At 42.9% G+C, this 22,114-nt stretch overlaps 1 protein-coding gene across 2 annotated transcripts; it reads right to left on the reverse strand.

Annotated features, from left to right (window-relative positions):
- Window positions 1-1,740: 1,740 nt before the first annotated feature.
- Window positions 1,741-15,673, reverse strand: KDELR2 (KDEL endoplasmic reticulum protein retention receptor 2). Of its 2 annotated transcripts, XM_031676814.2 has the most exons (5): window positions 15,445-15,671; window positions 7,551-7,651; window positions 4,465-4,623; window positions 3,131-3,383; window positions 1,741-2,044 (listed from the first exon to the last, which is right to left on the reverse strand). In XM_031676814.2, the coding sequence occupies exons 1-5, from the start codon at window positions 15,533-15,535 to the stop codon at window positions 2,010-2,012; spliced, it is 639 nt and encodes a 212-aa protein (XP_031532674.1). In that variant the 5' UTR covers window positions 15,536-15,671; the 3' UTR covers window positions 1,741-2,009. The 2 variants fall into 2 exon arrangements, with proteins under 2 accessions (XP_031532674.1, XP_031532675.1); XM_031676815.2 differs by lacking the exon at window positions 3,131-3,383 and having other exon boundaries at window positions 15,445-15,673.
- Window positions 15,674-22,114: the final 6,441 nt, after the last annotated feature.

Here is a 22,114-nt window from a genome sequence, read left to right on the forward strand (position 1 = left end):
ACACACACAAATAAATCAGCTTGGTGAAAAATATGAATTACCTGATAACCTTTATTCAGGAAGTGAAGTAATTCTGAAACAGTGCTTTGTGATACAACGCCTTTGTTTCCAACGTGGCAAGGACTCTGCCCCAGCCCTGCGCCCCCGCCTCAGGCGCCTGCTAAGATGTCACTGTGGTGGGCCACAGGTGGTGGCAACATCTCAACCAACTCTGTCTTCACTTGGGCAGAATGACTGGAGGCATTGCTACTTCATAGATCAGGTGGTGTGCCGAGGTCCAGATCCTTACCCTATGCAGGGTGCTCTCCAATGAATGATCCCAGCTTGTGTTTGAGTTACATGCACAAAATCATGTGTGAGCCCCCCACCCACGCCCAGTTTGGGCAGCAAGGAGTCTCCTTCACTTATGACAGGATTTCCCACCCTTCCTGCACGCTATCAGAATTTTCCAAGGAGGATAAAAACAGAAACTAAACTGAGACTAGGATGCCAGAAAGAGACTCTGATACACAAAAGCAAAGACATGAGGCAATGCAGGGGAAGCAAAACGAGAGAAAGATGGGAGGTTAAACTACACTGCCTATTTAGAAAGATGTTAAGATAAAAATAAAACCCATCCAGCGCCCTTCCTCCACAAGATATTTTAATGTAGCAAGCAAAAATACTACATCCTTCTTGTAGTAAGCACTGTTAGTATTCAACACTTTAACAATGGTGCATCACATAAAAACAAAGTCATATGCTTTTGCATAAATCAAAAAAACACTGCAAATTAATTTAATGGCAAAATCAGGAGGAAAATTCCAATTTTCCACAAAACGCAGAAAGTTTTAGATTACTATGTGGAGGACAAATGTCTGCAGCCCTATACAGAGCTCTTGTTGCCAACTGAAGAAAAACCCATCCTGATGTAGGATGTTCCAAAAGCCTAATTCGTTAAAAAAAGACAATTTATTCTACGTTTAATAAAATGTTTATTTAGGATGGTAACACAAGATAAATCATGCAAGAGCTCAATAAAAACAACAAAAAATTAAAAAAGTAAGAATAAAAGGAATGGCAATTGGTGCTGCCAATTAAAATAAAGGAAATCATTTTACTGTCCAAGAGTAATATGGAAAACAGCCTGAATCTGAGCATGGACATGCTTGTAGTAATCTTCTGGAATTTTAAGTTAAAATGACAGGTAACGTTCCATTCCTCAGAGGAGTCCTAGATCCAAAATAATCATCAGTGTCTCCCACACACACACTGAGATGGCAAGCAGCCCAAAGCCCCTGCCCACCGAGTTCTTTGACACCACTGGGACAGTCTCAAACTGACACTTCTCAGTAGGGGAGGAGGGCAGGCACCTTTGGTGACTCTTAACTGAGACTCCATCTACATTCAGAATCTTAAAATTTCGGTAATGAAAAACCTAAGACTTGCAAGTCATCCTTACCAGCCTTAAATGTAGTGTTGTGACATCCAAAGAAGGATTTCCACGTCAGGTGAGAAGAAATTTGAACAGATGTACCAAATCGGACATACTATCTCAGATTTCAAACAAAGATAATTCATCTTTTGGCAAAAAAATAAATATAGTGGAATGCAGTTTGAGAGATGGAAGATACATAACCTTCCAGCTGTCAAGGAGCACAATTTCATTGCAGATACAAGGAATCAACAATTTCAAAGAATTAAAAAAAAAAAAGTTTGCACTTATTCCTCACAAAATCTTCACTTTTAGAACTACCCCAATTGAAGCTACACACTGAATTTATTAATACAGCATTGTTTCTTTGTGTAAAAAAATCTTTGTACATAGTAATAAAAAAAGATAAGGCAAGATGCATTAAACAGAAACCTTCTGGTTCTTTCCCTCTGGGTTCTTACAGAGCCACTGATGACTATCTGCAACAAAAGAGTTAAGTTTCTGGTTTTCCGTCTCAAGCATCTTGTGCCTTTGCTGTGGTAAGAATTCCGTCCGAGCACCCTGAAGGACAGAGGCTGCTGATGGTCTTTGGCACTTACGCTGGCAGACTGAGCTTCTTTCCCTTGAGTACTGGAATTTTAAAGAGAGGAAGAGAAAACAAAAGGTTACTGATCCTGACAACCTTACAGTTTCCTTCTTCCCATTCCTAGAAGTCTGTCACACAAGATATTACGAGTGAGGTTCGAGGAAACAAGCTCTTGACAACCAACAGTCACCTGACTTTGGTGTCAATAAACAAAGCCCTCTGAACTGTGAAAATGTCATGCACACATGGACTGGAATCTTCTTCATGTATTTGGACATCACAGCAATTGAATTTAAAAATACTAATTCGGTTGAAATCGTCACCTAATTCAGCTTTTTGTTATGACTTTCTCCTCTAATCAACATATACTGTTATGAAATTTTGGATGTTAAAGAGGTAAGATACAAATGCCCTTATACCTCGCAATTCCACCACGAGGAATTTTACTGTATAGCAAGCATCCTTAGCCTGGGATCTGTGGATGGGTTTCAGGGCCTCCTGAATTCTCTAAAACTGTATGCATATGTTTGTGTGTGTATGCGTAAGTGTGCATTTTTTTCCCTAAGGAAGGACTATGGCTTTTTTTGTCAGATTTTTTGTGAAATTCATATGTCCTGTGTTCATATAAATGCAAGGATGCTGATTTAAGCACTAGAGTTTAAGAGCAGCAAACCAGTAACAGCCCAAATACCCATTAAAAAAGGGGCTGAGTAAGTTAATTATGGTAATACACATAATGAAATACTCTTCTGCTATTAAAAATTATGTAGATGTCTAGGGAGAAAAGCAGATTATAGGAAAGCACATATAGTTCAAGTCATGTATCATTAAATCATTACATTTACTGAAACATTAACAATGATTATCTCCAAGTGGTAGGATTTTGGGTGATTGTTTTCAGAATTATCAGTTCTAACTAATTTTACAATGAAAATGTGTCATTGTAGAAATACAATAAAGCTACAGCAGAAGAAAAAAAACCTGCAAACCCGGATCCAGAAGTTTACTTGACAGTCACTAGAATGTTCTTCTGAAGCCAGTTCTTCTTTATGAGCCCGTGTCAGATTAGGAGCACACTGGGCGAGGGGGCTCCTAGAAGAACGAGGCCGGCAGGGCGCAGCCCAACGTACCTTTCGTGATGTACAAGTAGAAGAAGTCGCAGTACAGGATGGTCTGGACAACGCCGGCCACCACAGCAATGAGGTCGAAGAAGCCCTCGAAGTAGAAGCGCCAGATCCAGTTGACGAGGTACAGGGCGCGGTAGAGGCCCAGGAAGAACAGGTAGTGGGTGGTGATGGTCTCCGCCTCCCCGGTCTTGCTGATCATGAAGAGCTGTGGCAGGATAGCCACCGACTCCAGGTAGATGGAGAAGGTCCACAGAATCTGCCAGAGAAACAGCAGGTCTGGTCAGCATCCAGGGCCTGCCCTGGGTTCATGGGAAATACTCTGGCTTTACTGTGAAGCAGTCTAGGCATCCAAGCCCACAACAGAGTAGCTTTGCAATTTAATAAATCACAGAAACTTAAGCTACGTGTAGAGGCACAGACACTCCCAGTGACCAGCTGGGGAACCTGGGCATGTGTACCTCTGAATTTTCACTACCATGTCTCCCTAACGTCGCCTTCTTCTCTAATTTTCTGTGACCCTACCTGTGTGATGTCTCTCCTGGGCAAACTCACCCCACTCTGAATCCAGGGCCCCTCATCAACTCTGTTTTCTGCCAGGGTTGACAGTACTGATGGCTGGGTCCTTCCACTCCGTCACTGCTGTTTTTCCTCACCAACTGGTTTCCTTTCCAGACTATCTAAACTGTCTCACTATTATTCTTATTCTTTAGGCTTTTTTGGTGTGGTAAGTCAAAGGCGTAGGAAGTCAGAATTGTAATTACACAAACTCTCTGCCCAACACAGTACTTGATTCTCGCTGATGGAAGGAGGATATGTAAGTAGCCCCCTGGAGTGTTTTAAACGCGGGTACTCCCCGCACCTTCAGAAGACCACCATCAGTGTGGTAACTCAAGTCAACCCCAGGACGTTGAGGGCTGGACAGAGTGCTGAGGAGCAGGCCAGGGCACCATGCAGTCCACTCTTCCTGAGGATGAGGAGTCCTGCTTAAGGGGTTCACAGACACAGCATCAATGAGCTACACCCGTACAGGAAGAGGAAACACAAGCTGAGTGGGAGTGGGCAGAAGACCATGTGTTCAGACACTCGGGACAGGCACAGTGCTGCGTTCAGTATCACAGGACCCAAGTTTATTCTAAAGGAGAGTCAGCAGACACCCAAATGGGTGTCTAACCTGGGTGCTTAATTCCTTCCCACGATTTATTTACACCAAATAGTTTATGTTGCACCAGAAGCTTGTTGAACCAAAACAAACAAAACAGAACCACCGTAAGTTATCTGCAACCAGGTCTATTTCCCTAGGGAACCAGACATGACCACTAAAAAACCTCTGAACTAACCTCAAGAGGAGAGAAGTCATGATTGACTAGAAATGAGAGGCCTCCCACAGGGACCACCAGAAATTCCACTCGAAAGGTATCATGATTTCCATCATAGGTTGCCTTAAATTTCATGTAGATCAGGTACACTGTGGCATAGGAGCAGGCAATGTAGATGAGCTAAAAAAAGAAAAAACATTGGGTCATCAGTATTTTAACAGTTGTTCCAACTCTTTGTAGCTTTCTACATCATCCATATTATAAATATTTTTAAATTATAAATTTAAATATAGTAAAATTCACTTTTACAGGGGTATACAGTTCTGTAAGTCACATAACCACCAACACAATCCAGATGCAGACCAGTCCTATCACCCCCCCCAAACTCCCTCATGCTGCGCCTACATGGTCAAGGCTTTCCTCCAGGCCTAACTGCTGGCAATCACTGATGTGTTCTTGGTCCCTGAAGTTTTTGCCTTTTCTAGAATTCCATTCCACAAACGGAATTATACACTATGTCACCTTTAATACCAGCCTCTTTCAGTTAGCAGAACGACCTGAGATCCAACCGTATTGTTGTGTGGATTAAGAACCACTCCCCTCGTATTTCGAAGCAGCAGCCCATGTCTGGGTGCCACAGTTGTTGATCCATCCACCAATTAGAGGACAGGTGGGTTGTTTCCAGCTTGGGGGACGGTTGGATAGAGCTGCGGGGGACATCTGTGTGCAGGCTTTTGTGTGAGTATAAGTGTTACTTCTCTCAGGTAAATACCTGGATCGTATGTTAAGTATATGTTTAACTTTATAAGAAACTGCCAAAGAATGTATTTTTAATCTTATTCTAAACTATTAGATAGTATGTTTAGAAAAAAAGCAAACACGAACTTCAATGCAGTTCAAAACCAATGCACTTCCTTACAGCAGCACGATATTTCCCAGCTAGTGCTTTTCTTAAGATAAACGATGTAACTTATGTTAAACTTTGCAATGATGGTTTTAACTTATACGGTGTTACTTGAACACTCAGCATTCAGACTGTTGCTATGAAATTGTCTGGTAACATAAAAGCAAAATCAAAAGTTAGTGATAATTTGTAAAACATTGCTGCCTATGTGTTTGCACAGCAGTATAGCTGTTCAAGGGCGTACAATTAAGTTGTATGTTCTTTCACATTCAAAAGGTAAAACACTAAAAATATTTTCATCCAAACCTAAGGAAAAGTCTGATAGTCTGAAATTACACCAATTTTCAGACTGCAGAATTTTAGGCTCAAGAACCAAATAGTAGTTTGGTTCTAGTAAACAGACAACTGGGGTATCAGCTGCACTGACTTTTTAGAAAAGCCAACTTGCAAAACTTAACTGGGAAAATATTTGGGCAAAACAACTTAACAGGAAAATGAGGGCAATCACCAAGTCCTCATATGCTTGAAAACAAAACAAAACAAGGATACTAAACTGTCCCTGGCATCTTATCATAAAGTTATATTTGCAAATAAATAGTCAACAAAGTATGAAAATTGCTGGTCATACCCATAGACCGAAGAAGTAACACACACACACTCTCCACGCAAAATCAAGGAAGATTAACATACTGTGAGAGGAGTTCTCTACACATTCAAATATATGCATACACGTACATGAACAAAGTAACATGTCATCTACACTACAGACAAAATACACATACATCTACGAACAGGTCCCTCCCCAGCCCCCTCCTCCAGCCAGCCTGGATTTTCCATAAAGGCTGCAGCAGCCACTGGGGAAAGCAGCTACTTTCTCCTCTCACCAGTGATTGGCATTTAAAGTAAAAACTATGAGCACATAGGCCTTGGCTCTCATTCCCCTGATTTTAGGGACATTATGTTTGGAAGCTACAATTAAGCAAGCAAGGATTCCTCTAAAAGCTGGGTATCCCGAGGGGGACAGGAGGGGACTCTTGCTTACACACGTCTAATACCTGCAGGCTCAACTTGCCTGGACAACAAGCACAGACCTAAAACCATTTTTAAGTAAGCTAATTATTTCCTGATTACTAGGCTCCCATCACTTAGTAAGGAAGAATGGAATGATTATAGGTAACTCAAATCTGCTTCTTAGTAAAGACCGTGGGCTCAAATATTGCTTTGTCTACTTTGACCTGTGCTTATAAAAATGCTTTCGAACACAAAGCGCTGTGGGAGTTGTTTTAAATACCACACCAATGGCTTTAGCTTAAACATTACATCATTGGGTGCCAAAAACCAAGTGCCTACCACAGTATCCCGCATACAGGTGCTCGCTAAGCATCTGAGGAACGAATCAAGTCAGACACCCTTTATACACCCCGAGAGCCTGTACTTTCCCTTCACAGCACCTATTGCAAACTGCAGCTCCTCCCCATGCCCCGAGTGCTGCTCGCTGCTCACCCCACCCCAGCGGGCCCCGTGGTGTTCACCAAGTCTGAGTTCAATGATTGCGGGGAAGAACTGAGGTTGCCATAAGCGGGGAGCGTGCGCCGCCAGTGGTACACAAGATGCTGGCTGGAACGTGACATTTTGCATTTTGACAATCAGACATTTGTTTTCATGTCAATTAGGAGAAATATGACACCAAAGGTATTATGGATACTAAAGCTTAGACCAAGTTAAAAGGTTTAAAGAGCACATGATGTAAATTCTGTGCAGACACTGCTAAAGCACGACAGAAGCAGGATGTGTGGTGCAGTGGGGGGCCCTGGCTTCTGTTCTTTGTTCTGAACCGACTCGCTGGGTTTCCCAGACTCTATAATTTCCCACTGCATGAAAACATAATAGTCACCCCTCCGTCTCATAGGGTTTTCAAGAGCTTTAGAAGTTTACCATAGTCGAAGAACTTAAGATTAAGAAATCTCTAGGCGCAAATAACTTTAACAGATACTGCTTTGAAACAGAAAAAATATGCTTAATGATAACTATTTATTCTCAGTTACATGTACTAGGTGGTCTAAAAGTGCTTAAGTCAAGAACAGCATATTTAGACATTATTCTTGAAGATGTTTAATTAAGTGCACAGGTGACATAAATTTAACAGTTTCCATAGGTCTGTGGATTATGGATAAAATACGTTCCATTGGATGCCATACCATACCTTCATAGATGTGTTATATAATGAAATAAATGAAGTAAAAAGATCCAGGTAACGAGTTGTGAAGACCAGTGCAAACAGAAGCTGGCTTTTCCCAGAAATACCTACAGAAACAAAAGCAAAGTATTAGAAATGCTCGGAGAGCTCTGTGATTCTTGAGGACAACACGGTGCAGGGAGTGCAGGGACGTGGGACCAGGGGCCGAGGCTGATGTCCAGGACGACTCTGGGTGCATGAGAGCAGTTTCTGTTGTTCTTTCCCTCGACAGTCTTGAACATGACCGCCTGGGGAGGTTCTAACAGCTTTTCTGTCTCACTATGACGATGTCAGCACCAACATGCCAGGATGTGTATTGTTCAAATGAATATTAAATTTCTCAAATATGTCCCTCTAGACATAGAGAACATATTTTTTTAAATAAAAATCCTGCTGTTATTCAGTGTTGTAACTTGTCTGTTACCTTTAGCATCTACCCATTTTAAAAAACAGTATCTCATGGTGACAAATCTTTTGAGGGTGGAGCTGGAATCTAACTGGATTAAGGAGATGAGGGACCAAGTGGAGAGCACTGCTTCAGGGGAGAGTCTGAACAGTAATCCTCCAGGAACAGCAGTGTGGCCTCCCAGGGTGACTTCTTTTGTGAGAGAAGCGTTTACTTGGGTATGTTAAAATTTTTTACAATTCTACCTCTTAGATTCATCACACAACCAACCTCAGACTCACATAAAAATGCTCCTGGATGCTATGGCAACAAGAGGGTGGGAACCTGCTTGTCTTCCAAAGCAGCAGTCTGTCTTTTACTGTTTTAACATCTTAAAACTGCTTCTACCCCCAATCAGCAGCCCACCTTCTGAGCACTGTCATGGCACATGGAGCCTCAGCTGGGGAAGTCTAGAAGGTCACATAGAGTGCACCTGACATCTGCATTTGGCCAAATATTTATGTGACAAAAGACGTAAATTATGGGTTTCAGATGTTGGAGAAAGAGCGAATTCATTAAAGAAACTGAAACTTACTAGATGTCAGAACCCGCCCACCTTCATCTACATGGCAAACTTCACACCATTAGACATTTAAGCAAGCTTGGATTTAGCAGAAATGTCACTGCACCCAAATCATTAGCAGTATTTCCCCAGAAGGTGAAAATCACATTGCTTTACATGATATTTTTACACTGTTTTACAAAACAATTTTATAGCTTGTTGAAAGGCCTGGACCTAAGAATGTTACTTTCTATGTATGAGTATTTACAGTTCCAGCCTAGTCACAAAAATAGCTAAATAGAAACTGAAGAAAAAGTCGACTCTATCCTTCTAGATCCATCAACAGTAACCAATTTCAAGGACCAAAGGTAGAGATACAGACAGTAAGCCATCTCCTTTTAGTCTTTTCCCCAGTAAAGGGGAACTTTTTTTCTTATGAAAGATCAATATTCCAAAGGAGAAAACACGAGGCTGCCATTGACATAGAGAACATGGGAGAGAGAAGACAAAATGGGGAAAAAGGACAAGGAGCATGTGGGTCACATTTGATGTTTGTTGAAGACTTGAGAGAGAAATTTCCAGTTCATTTCCTATATGGTTCTTTCCAATATTTTAAATAAAAAAATTATAGGATACATATGGGCAAATCTTGTTGTAAAGAGTTTATTCTAATGGAACTTTGGAAGCCATGCAGATTTGAAGTCTGTCCTCATTTTCAGCATTTTTATTATCAAAAAGCAGGGACTATCATGTCACTTTTACCACTCCCCTTTGCGACCCAATTCACGTTTCACTTCCTCTGGGACCTCATCTTTGAAGACACCCTCCCCTGGTGCTGTTTATTCATTCAGCAAGTGCACAATGGGAAGTACTTCACGCCAGCTGCTGCCCTAGCTCCTGTTACAGCACTTATAAAACACACTGCGGTCATCTGGTTGCCTGGCTTCCTCTCCCCCAACCCCCATCACACTGGAGATGTCCAAAGGCCCGGGTCATGCCTTATTCCATTTTGTATTCGCTGTGCTGAGCACTGGGCCTGACACCCAGCAGGGCCCAGAAAATATGTGCTGAATGAATGAGCAAGTGGACAAAAGAAAATCTGATTCATTTTAGTTACATGTCATGGGGGTATATTCCCATTTTATGGTATTTTGGGGATAACACTTCCAAAGACTCTCCAAGTCATACTGTGTCTCTACGATTGTAAATAGGCAATGTGCTCTGGGCTCTGCCCTAATTCACCGCCAGGCAGAGGGTGGGGCAGAGCAGAAAGGGGCAGGCAGCGTGTGGCCAGCAGCCTGTCCCGTGGTGCAGGAGCTGCCATGCTGGAAATCTGAGGATGCTCACACAGTTCTGCCCTATGCTTCCTGGCCTGGGATCCCGATTAGCAGGTGGCAACATTTTCCCTTTAAAACAGAAAAACTGTTCTGTCTTCCCAAGAAGGCAGAGGTCCCAGCTGAAGACAGAAGGGGTAGGGGCAGGAATCTCCTTCAAGTGGGAATACTTGCCATGAAGCCAGAGGGGCTCTCACAGTCAGTTTCTCCCTGGGTTGAGACCAAAGCAGGCGGAGGCCATCAGGTAACAAGTGCTCAATGTTTCTGAAACAGCCATCTCAACTCTAAATGCACCAAATATCCGTACTATGGAGTATAACTTGTTAAATGGAAACCAATCATTAAACTGAATCCCATTCCTGTCTTTTCCCACTGGGCCAAGTTTAATAAAAAGCTACAACTAAATAGTCCAGTGTATGTTAATTTAAGCTTCAAGTCAAAAGTTGCATTTCTCATATTCCCATTGGTTTACAGAACAGAGCCCTCAACCAAACAGAAAAGCCTTCCATAAATTATTTTTGTGCTGGCGACAGCTGGGATACAACCAAGCACTGCAGGTCAGACCGCCAGGGTAAAGGGCATGGCAGCCTTCGACAAGGCTCCTGCACACCATGCTCTGACCTGCTGTCTCGAAGGATCCAGGTACTCGCCTTTAGGAGACTATCAGAGGTCATGATTCGAGGTCATTAACTTACCCTCGAACCAGCAGCTCAAAAGTCAGGAACTGACTCAGAACACAGCTTTGTGCCTCGGGGAAAGAGAGGCTTTGGAGTCAGCAGGTCTGGATGCAAGCTCAGTCCCTGAAGGCACCAAGCAAACTAGGGCCCATTACATACTTGGTCCCCCTATACCTCACTTTCTGCATCTGTCAAATGGGGACAAATTATGCCGAATTGTGGGACTGTTGAAAAAAATGATTTTTACTAAACCTGCCCCACTGCAGGTGCTTGGTAAATGATAGCTCTATGTATTTCTTTACTATTTTTTCCTGTTTTCAGAGAAATCCATGCTATTTTATTAAAAATACCAATGTGCTAAAATATACGGAATAAAAATCAGAAGAATCTTGTTAACACCCCTCCCAACTCCATTTTAAGTGCAACTTAATGGGGCCATAACTCCTGCTTTACAATTTGCTTCTTTAACTTAATATCTCAGAGGTAGCTTCTGTTAGTACTTCTAGCTCCTTCTTTTTAATGGCTGCATAGTGCTCCAGTGTGAATGTGCCAACATTTGTGCGATATCTCTCTTAATGGACATTTGAGTCGTGTACAGTATTTGCTCTTATAAATACTGCATGAACATCTCTGTATCTATAAAGTGTTTTGTATTTAAGTACAACAAGTATCCTTAAACCTCAATATCACTTATTCACATATGTGACAATTTCTGTAGTTCAAACCCCCTAGAAGTAAACTATATGAACACTTTAAGTTTTGAAATATTGTCAAACTTCCCCTACATAGGCTGTGCCAATTTACATATTCACTAACACCAGACGAGAAAATACCCTTTACTTCACCCCTTTGCCTACATTAGTTGTTGTAAACCTCTGCCTTCTTCCCACCCAGCAGGCAAATGATGGGATGCACTGCTGTTTTAATACCCAAGTTCCTAAACACTAGTGAGGCTGGGCATTCTTTCATGCATAACTGGCCTTCTGTCATTCTTCCGTGAACTGCCAACTTTCCCCATTTTTTATCAGGTTAGTTTTTTTAATTTGTAGGAGTATTTTATTACAGATTATTAACCTCTTGTCACTTAGATATACTGCAGATTATTTCTCTCAGTTTATTGTCTCCTAACTTTGATGATTCTCTGAATAATTAAGTTAATTTGGAGAGATGTACTATCTTGCTTCCTCGCCAGCCTGCCCGGTCCTCTCCAGGACCATGGTCTGAACATACATTCAGGTCATCTTTTATGTCCATCAGCAAAATTACACATTTTCTTCATTGAGGTCTCATACTCTCCTTGTTGGGAAATCAGGAAAGCCTTCCTGAGATCTTTCTTGCCACATCACATATTGAATTTACTGCCTATATGGTCTGATACCCTATATTTTAATCTTTTTTATATATGGCTTATTATTTCAACTAAATTACAGCTTTCCTGAGAGCACAAACTTTGACAGCTACAAGATGCTGCTCTGAGCTGTGTCCCGAGTGTCCTGCACATAGTGAGTGGTCAGTAAGTGGGAAAAATGATTACTCAGGAGACTGGCACTCAAAAGAGCATAGGCGACAGCTGCTACAGAGAGAACGCAGAATGTGAGGCAAAAGCTTCCTGAAGTACCTGATGACAACCGAAGATGAGGTATTTTCCAAGTCCTTCAAAAATACAAGCTATCCAAAAAAAAAAAATCAAACTGTCCAATTACGAGAACTACAGGGACACAGCAGTTTGGTAGGATGTTTGGCAGGATGAAAAATCTGCAACTTACATGACAATAGCTAACAACAATCTAAGCACCAGGTGGAGGAGGGAAGGGAAGGACTAGGGGAGGACGGCTGGGAGCCTTGGGTCTCAGAAAAACTCCTCTGGTAGTTTAAGCACAATATACACAGTACTAATAACAACTGTCAGCCTACAGGAAAATGTAGACAGGAAATTTTTCATCAATACACCAACGCCTATTCTCCCAACACTACCCAGGTCAGTGTTTAGGGCGATAAAGTGATAACTTGCGCATCCTGTGGATCCAGCTGCCAGTCACAGCTCAGGAAGATGAGAAACTCACATTTCATTTGGGCACCCCTCTGTAATGACAATGGCAGACAGAAGAGAACACCAAGTCAGACTAAACCAAGATCAACTCCCCTGATCCTACTTTAAAATAAGTCCTTTAAGGCAGTTGCTCTTGAATTAGATGGTCAAGAAAACAGAATCTTCTTTACTAACCTGTCTCACCCCACACCTCAACATGAGAAAGCCCTGGTTCTGCAGCTGCACGCATGTTCAAAACAAGTGCCAAAACCCTAAAATGAACCCCAGCACCAGTATTTTCAAAGTGAGAAACACAACCTGAATGTACATGTCTCCAAATCTAGTTATTTGAGAATCTCATATCAAATTCTTACTCTTTCAAAAGTCTCTAGACAACTTTATAATTTAGGGTGGAAAAACAAAGTAGCTAGTCAAATTCTAAATTTAATTCTGAATGATGATCTTGGTGATTCTGATTTTGAAAAGGCTAGGAAATCGTACATAAAATGATCCTAAGTCTGATAACCAGAACAGTTTAATAACTGTTGGAATACCTGCAAACACAGACAAACTTAACTCACCTATTTGTCTTATTATTTTGGCTGAAGTATTTTGTATTTTCCTAAATCTCCCACATAAAAGTAATGAGTATTTAAAAACAAAGAAACAGTACCAAATCTTCTCACTTTCTCCTGTTACCCAAGGGTCCTTTAAGAATTCTATATCCAGCACGGCACTACCTTCTCCCCAACATCTTAATTTAGATACACGTTTAGGAGCTAGCATCCTTCAATGTTTAATGACTTGACAGAGGGGATTCTGAGAAACCTATGAAAAAAGATGAAGAGACTCATATAAAGCTTTTGGAGCAAAAATGAAGATTAAAAGTAACATTTTCTGGTGAGGGGTGGGCAAAATGGGTGAAGGTAATCAAAAGGTGCAAACTTCCAGTTAGAAGACAAATCCTGGGGATGTAATGTAAAGCATGGTGGCTGTAGTTAATAATACTGTACTGATATTTGAAAGTTGCTAGGGAATAGACTTTAAAAGTTCTCACAGTAAGGAAAAAAAATGTAAATATGGGTGGTGTTGGGTGTTAACTTAAGTTATTGTGGCAATCATTTTGCAATACATACATATAACAAATTTTTACATTGTACACCTAAAACTAATACAATGTTATATGTCAGTTATATCTCAATAAAGCAGGGGGAAATTTTTTTTCTGAGTGCAACAAAAAATGACCTAAACTACTGGCCTGGCATCCACTGTTTAAACCAAAATTACTTAGGCCAAATAGATACTTATTCAAATCCTTAAATGTGAGTTCCAGAACTGCCTGTATTCCAATCCTGGCTCCACCAATAATGTTCTCACCTCCCCGAGCCTCGGTTCCTGTACCCACAGCATGGGGACAAGAGCACTCATCTCCCAGGGTTATTTTAAGGACTACATGGGATGAGCCATTTAAGGCACTTAGCTCACTACCTGGTACACAGCAAGCGCTTAAATGTCAGCTATCACAATCGCTGAAATCACTTTGCTGTCACTGGAAGTCATACAACTGAACCTCTCAGAACTATGTATAAATTGAGAGATCACCTCCAAGCCAAACACACTGGTTTCAGTACATGGACTTTGTAACATCCATTTTGACTGCTCAAAGGTCTTTTTGGTTTTGCTTACTTCCTGGATCTCAGCTACATTCCAGGGAGATAGGTGAGGCCTGAAGACAGCAGCCAAAGATGTGGTGTGACTTTTAGAGGTGAAATTTTTTTTGGAAATCAATCAGGTAAGTAGAATCTCTGCCACGTACGTCCTTTGGGACTCCACCTTTTACTGTCTCTGCAAAAATTAAAGTTCTTTAATTCATCAAACGTTGTCACACTGAGGCCACACTATCAAAAATACATGTGTAAGGAAGACATTGTATTTTGAGAAATCATTTCAAAATTCGCCATTCTTAAGCTTTTAGGGTTGATGAAATGTATAACTCTACAACTACTGTCTGGGAAAGATTTGTCTCACTGCCTCCCAGCAATGTGTGCATGAAATGTGCACTCCCGAGGAGGGAGTCGCCAACTCACTGGTGACGTGGAGGGAGGAATTACAGGAGGCCACATGAGACCTCGGCGGTACCCGGCGCCGCGCCGCAGGTTTGAGAACCCGTTATTAGATGGAGGCACTCAGAGTCTGACAAACTAGTTTGTTCCTCAAAGCAGCATTAACTGCCCCCAAGAAATTCGCTTAGAGACCTCCCCATACCCCCTCCTGTGGTGGGTGTGATCCTGGTCCCGAGAGCTGCGGTGAAGCCCACAGGACTCTAGGAACAGGCCTGCCCCGACACCCTAACCTAGAGGCCAGTCCTCGAAGGGGCGGGGTGGGGAGCGGGGTGACCTCTCCCCGCCCGCGCCCCACCTCCCGGGCTGGGTAGGCTGCCACGTCAGGCCAAGCCGCCGCGATCCTGCCCATCCTCCGGCGCATCCCACTGATTCCCGGGCTCCCCGCACCTCGGGACCCCCCGCCCAGGCGCGCAGGGAAGCGCCCACAGAAGCCGAGGGCGGGGGGCGCGCCTGCCGGGCCCCCGCCCCCATGCAAACTTTTCAGATAGAACAAGGCCCCGCGCTGTCCAGTTGGCGCCTCCCCGCCCCGACCGCTCAAGTTCGGGGGCCGACCAAGTGCTGAGCGGGGCCCAGAGCAGTGACACCTCGCCCCGGCCTAGGCTCCCCACGAGTGCGGCCGCCCGCCAGGCCGGCCGAGGGGGTGTGTCGGGCCGGCGCAGGCCGGCGGGCCGCAGGGCGGCCGAGGTCGCCGGGTCCTCCCAGCGACCCGGCCCCGCGCCCGGGCCTCGCCCGGGCCTCGCCCGCCGCTCACCAGCGCAGGAGCGCGTCTTCCAGATCTTCAGCAGCAGGATGACGATGGCCGCCAGGTGGGACAGGTCCCCCGTCAGCCGGAAGATGTTCATGGCGGCGGCGGTCGGCGCGGCGGCCCCACGCTCGGCGGCTCAGGCAGCTGCGGCGGCCCCTGAGAAGAAGCGGCGAAGATGGCGAGAGCGGGCGCGACGTGGCCAGGGACGTGGCCGAACTGCCGGCGCGCGCGCGGGGCAGCTTGGGAGAGCGGGCACTCGCCTGGCCCCGCCCCGGCCCCGCCCCTTAAAGGGGACGCGCCGGAGCGAAGGCCGGGCGGGAGCGCAGTTTCCGGGGCTGCCTCCCCAGGACCCCGACTCCTTGCCAACTTCCCCCTACCGGTTTCCGGCTTCCCCTCGGGTGCCAGCGAGTTCCTTTAATTTTTAAAATGACACTCCCTCGTGGGGGATTCTCCCCCTCCCACTGATCTTATGAGCCGTATAGTCTTACTGTATGAAAAAGTAGGAGGGGGGGAAATTTAATCCGTGATTGCATCACTCAAGATAAGGTGGATAATTGGGGGCGTAAGGGAGGGTGCAGCTTATGCGAGGGTCTGAAGATTTTACCAGTCTGGGGACTCTCTTTGGGAAAGAATGCAAAATTAGAAAACGAACATTTCTGTAGGATGTGAAAACAAATCACAAATTACTAACGGAATGAACCTGACAGACAGGATATGCGGCATAATTTGCGGGGCCCGGCGCCAAATAAAAGTGTGAGATCTTTTGTTCAAAAACAGGGGGAAAAGTTCTACTAAAGGTACTGAAATATAAAGCTTTTCTCTTCACTTGGCAGTCTCTCTCAACTTGTTTCCTGTTTACTATATAATGTCTTTCTAGGTAAAGAAAAAATAAAATTTTAAGTTATGAATTTTACCATTTGTCTTTATATTGGGCAATGTTACTGTTGAATGCAAATATCAGAGCGTTTAACATGGATGCAAAATTGCTGAAAGTGTAATTTGTATTTCATGGCTTGTCCGTGGAGGGTGCCTGGAGTTGGCCAGAAGAGATGAACAGAGGCCAGATCCAGTAAATTAGGAAGGAGGAAGAAGGGGTACTTCAGGAACAGTGCAGGCCAAGGGAGCACACCTTTAGGCATGGGATGACGGATGGACCAGTGATATCGCTCCAGTGAGCCAGGATCCACCCTGGACTTGGCTGGAGTACCAACATGGACCTGGTGGCTGCTGATTCCCTCTCTCTCCAGCTGACCCTGCTAGGGTAGGGAAGTCAAACCAGGCACCTTTCCTCTGCATGCTCTCCCACAGCAGTAACCCACAGTAGAGGGCAACCCTCAAGGATATTGGAACCTTGGTGCCAGGACACACAAGGTACCTCGATCGGGGTGACTGAGAGGCATGCCCCTGCCAGGTTGACCACTATATGGTGGGATGACCATCACCATGTCTTGCTTAGAGACACCACAGAGCACACGAGTTCAACTCCACCCACTCTGACCTACACAACACCTGCACCTGCACCCAGACTCCCATGTAAGCAGAGGATGCAGTGGTCATGGGGCAGGAGCAGAGAGAAGGAAGTCAGGCTGCCAGAGCACAGGGGAGCAGACAGCAGAGAATCCCTCCTAAGGAAGCAAGGAGGCAGTAAGAGTGGAACCACGCTTGAGCCAAGACTGGAAGTCTCCGTTGCACACTCCATTGTCTCACTGGACCTCACTTGCAAAACAGAAATTCAAAGAAAAATTATTAAGTTTGAAGAAGGCGGCAGTAGAGCATTACACCTTGATTATGTGGTCTTCCGTCCCTGTGAAAATGCGTGACATCAGCCTTGCTGACAGATACCACAAACCACACAAAATTCTGAAAGTGACAAAATGTTTTCATTAATGAACTACCTCGCACACTTCTGTAAAACTCTTTTCCCTACATTTTTTTCACTGTACACTCTTTGGTCACCTCTTCATATGACAATGATTTTTTTGTGTGTCTGTGTGTTGGGATTAACAACTTTAATAACGCAGAACCTCATCTTTTTTCTATTTTTATTGAGATATAATTGACATATAACATTGTATTAGTTTCATGTGTACAATGTAATGATTTAATATTTATGTGTATTGCAAAATGATCACCACAACAAGTCTAGTTAACACCCCTCACCACACATAGTTACACTATTTTTTCTTGTGATGAGAACTTTTAAGATCTACTGTCTTAGCAACCTTTGACACCTCCAGTACAGGCTGCTGCAGGACATGTCTGTGTCATGATCTGACATCTGGCCTTGCACCTGCCCCAGATGAGCTGGCACAGGTCTTCCTGGAAGCCATTCGTACATTGGGACAGTGAGCCTTCACGTAACTGTACGTGGACAAGATTGTGAACCCTAATAACATATCCCACTAAACCTAAACCTAAATCGAATCCTATCCTCAATGCAACTGCCTCTTAGCTAGCCCACAAAAATGCCCATGGCCTCTCCATTAACACTTAGAATGAGAATGAGGGAGAAGTAGAGTGGAGTCAGTGATCTTAACCAACGTGGTTCAAAATTTGCAATAGCACATGACCCTGGGAATGCATTGTAGGAGCCCTTATCAGGGCCTTGGAAGTAGCTCGTGCAAGTGAGGGGCCTTGGAGCTTAAGATTCATTCACTTCATGATAAATAGACTGCTAGGGTGTACTTTGAACCATCATTTAAATATATGTATCATATATATATATACACACATATATAGTATAAAACAATGTAAAATTACACCTTATTTTTAAATAATTAAAAAATTATAGCTTAGTGGTAGATTGTGTGCTTAGCATGCTCAAAGTCCTGGGTTCAATCCTCAGTACTGCCATTAAATAAATAAATAAATAAACAAACAAACAAACAAAAACCTAATCACCTTCCTCCCTCCAAATTAAAAAAAATTATAACAATTTTTCCTCATCACTAATTCTTTCTAAACACCATCATCCATCCTTTCCATGGTATTTCTTAAACTTTTAAAAATATCCTTTTTACAGTAAAAAAGAACCCATGCTCATTGTAGGAAATATGAAAATATAAAAAGGTAAAAATAAGGGGGGGTAAAGTCACCCATGAGTCCAAACTCTAGCGCTGAAAATCAGAGCAGATGTGGGGCTTCCCCACCATGATTCCCCAAGGGGAGATCTGGAGTTGCAGGGTCTTGCTGATTACGGGGCAAGATGGAGGAGGATTTGAACAATGTCTGAATTGGGGTATCAGCAAATACAGACTTGTCTGGGGAGTCTGGAGGGGAAGCAATGGAAGCCCAGCTCCAGACAGTCCTGTGAGCCCATGAGGGGACCCCCTGTACGTGGAGAGTGAGGACGGAGTGGCTGGGACTCGAACAGCCTGTCCCTGGTTATTGTGCTGGAAGGGCTGGGCTGAGGGCCTGGGACAGCTGCACCACTGTAGTCTGTAATTGGGGTTCTAGACATCTGGCTCTGGGGTTGCTTTGAAGGCGCAAAAGCTGGGGAAGGGGTGAAGAAAGAAAATCTCCACCTCTTTCCTTCAAATAGACTGCCAAGGAGGGTGTCCATGTGAGGTCGCCCCCACGAGCCCCACCACCTGTTCTGCACTTGCTGGTGTAGTCCTCCCCTGCTCTGAGTCTGGGCTGGGCCTGTGACTCACTTTAACCCACTGAATGAAGCAGAAGTGATGCTGTGCTGGCTTGGGGCCTGGTCTTTAAGAGGATTGAAAGTTTCTGCTCCTTTTCTTTTTAGAAATGTGCTTTGGAGAGCCTGAAACATCCCAGGAGGAATCTGGCTCCCTGCTGGGGAGGAAGGCATATGGGGAAAGACCTATGTAACAGCACTGACATATAGGGAAGAAAGGGAGGATATTCTCAAAAGCCAGGAATGACAAGAGGGCAGGTATCTGGAGAGGAAAAGAGCCCTGGATCCAGAGTCAACCCTGGGGGCTTCTGTTGATGACTTGTGGTTTAAAAGGACACAGGGGGAAACTCTGTGCAAGATGGGAGAGGTATAGTGTTGGAGACTTGCACATAAAGTAGGACCCTCCAGAGGTGACACCCTCAGTAAGAAAACTAGGGGGGAAATCACATAGAGAGGGACTTGTCTTAGCCTTGGACCTGGGTGGAAGGCACAAAAAGAAAAAATCTCCCCTGAGAATTCTTAGCAAACCCCATCCTCATATGAACATGAGTTTATGGCTGGAATTCATAGTACCCATGTGGCCTCCAAATACCTGTCAAGAGAAATGCACTTTAAACCCAGACTTTAAAGAATTGCCACAAGTAAGGTTTCAAGAATAAGAGTTCCCAGTAAAACATTACCAAAAAAACAAAAAAAAAAAAAAAAGGAAAAGCTACTGTGAAAAAGAAACAGCAAAAATAAGAAAGTGCACTATTGCACCTGCAAAACTTCATTTATTGAAATTGTCAGCCACAGAATATAAAATAATGTGTGTAGCATGTTTAAATAGATAAAAAGAGAGAAGAAATAGGAATGCCAAGCAAGGGGCTTTCGAAAACGATCAGGCATATTTGAAAAAGAACCAAATAGAACTTTTGTAAATGAAAATCATGATAACTGACACTAGAAATTTAATAGGTGAATTGAACAGAGATTAAATGCAGCTAAAGAGAAAATTAGTGGACTTGAAGTTAGATATGGAGAAATTAAATAAATTTGGCACCATGAGAAAGAGATAGAAAACCCAAAAGACAGGGTTTGAAAGAGAGGGTTAAGAGATATAGAGAATAGAGTAAGTAAGAAAGAAATATGTCTAATTGGAGTTTCAGAAGGAAGGGAAAAATGAAGAGAAAGGGAGAGAAGCAATATTCAAGAAGATAATGACTGCAAATTTTCCAAAACTGATAAAATATCTCAATTTTCCAATGCAGGAACCCCAGTGTATTTCAAGTGAGACAAAGAAAGTGAAAACCCTCAGTGCAATCCCTATCAAAATACTAATGCCATTTATCACAGAACTAGAACAAATACTTTTAAAATCTGTATGGAAACACAGATGACCCCAATCTTGAGAAAGAACAGAGCTTGAGGAATCACGCTCCCTGACTTCAGACTATCCTACAAAGCTACAAAACACTACAGTACTGGAATAAAAACAGACACGTAGATCAATGGAACAGGACAGAGAGCATAGAAATAAACCCACACACTTATGGCAAATTAATTTCTGACAAAGGAGGAAAGACTCTACAGTGGAGAAAAGACAGTCTTCAATAAGTGGTGCTGGGGAAACTGGACAGCTACATGTAAAAGAATGACATTAGAACATTCTCTAACACCATATACAAAAATGAACTCAAAATGGATTAAAGACCTAAATGTCAGACTGGATACTGTAAAACTCCTAGAGGAAAACATAGGCAGAACACTCTTTGACATCTATTGCAGCACTATTTTTTTGGCTCTGTCTCCGAAAGTAAAGGAAATAAAAGCAAAAACAAATATATGGAAAAAACAAACAAATAGGAACTAATTCAGCTTAAAAGCTTTTGCAGAGCAAAGGAACCCATCAACAAAACGAAAACACACCCTGGAGAGTGGGAGAAAGTATTTGTGAATGATATGACCAATAAGGGATTAGTATCCAGCACGTATAAACAGCTCATACAACTCAACATTAAAAAAACAAAAAACCCAGTTAAAAAATGGGCAGAAGAACTAAACAGACATTTCCCAAAGAGGAAATGCAGATGGCCAACAGGCAGTGAAAAGATGCTCAACGTCACTAATCATCAGGGAAATGCAAATCAAAACCACAATGAGGTATCACCTCGCACCTGTCAGAATGGCCATCATAAAAAAACTTTGCAATTAACAAATGCTGGAGAGGGTGTGGAGAAAACAGAACCTTCCTACACTGTTGGTGGGAATGTTAATTGGTGCAGCCACTGTGGTGAACAGTATGGAGGTTCCTCAAAAAAGTAAAAAGAGAGTTTCTATAAAATCCAGCAATTCCACTCCTGGGCATACAACCAGAGAAAACTCTAATTTGAGAAGATGCACGCACCCCGGTGTTCACAGCAGCACTGTTTACAATAGCCAAGACATGGAGGCAACCCAAATGTCCATCAACAGATGACTGGATAAAGAAGATGTGGTATATTTATACAATGGAATATTACTCCATCATAAAAAAGAATGAAACAATGCCACTTGCAGCAACATGAATGGAACTAGAGATTATCATATTAAGTGAAATAAGTCAGACAAAGACAAATATCATATGATATCACTTATATGTGGAATCTAAAAAATGTCATACAAACTTATTTACAAACCAGAAATAGACTCACAGACATAGAAAATAAATTATGATTAGCAAGGGAGAAAGATGAGAGGGAGGGATAAATTAGGAGTTTGGGATTAGCAGATACAAACTACTATAAATAAAATAGATAAGCAACAAGGACCTACTGTATAGCGCAGGAAACTAAATTCAATGTCTTGTAATAATCTATAATGAAAAAAAAATATACAGTGTGTATATATAAATATACATATATAACTGAATCTACTGTACACCTGAAACTAACACAACATTGTAAATCAACTATACTTCGATTTAAAAAGTGTACTCAAGGAAAATGAAAATGATCCCAGAAGGAGGGCATGAGAAACAAGAAGGAATGACAATTCAGAAGGAGTGAAGATAAGAAGTCT

This window comes from Vicugna pacos, chromosome 18, assembly GCF_048564905.1.
Source record: "Vicugna pacos chromosome 18, VicPac4, whole genome shotgun sequence".
Classification (NCBI taxonomy): domain Eukaryota; kingdom Metazoa; phylum Chordata; class Mammalia; order Artiodactyla; family Camelidae; genus Vicugna; species Vicugna pacos.

What these genes read in the sequence shown, in the direction of transcription:
- KDELR2 (XM_031676814.2), bottom strand. Translation starts at nt 15,535, where the DNA reads ATGAACATCTTCCGGCTGACGGGGGACCTGTCCCACCTGGCGGCCATC. An exon ending in GAAGACGCGCTCCTGCGCTG is followed by an intron (nt 7,652 to 15,444) that starts GTGAGCGGCGGG and finishes TTGTTTCTGTAG; the next exon opens with GTATTTCTGGGAAAAGCCAG. An exon ending in CTACTTGTACATCACGAAAG is followed by an intron (nt 2,045 to 3,130) that starts GTACGTTGGGCT and finishes TTAAAATTCCAG; the next exon opens with TACTCAAGGGAAAGAAGCTC.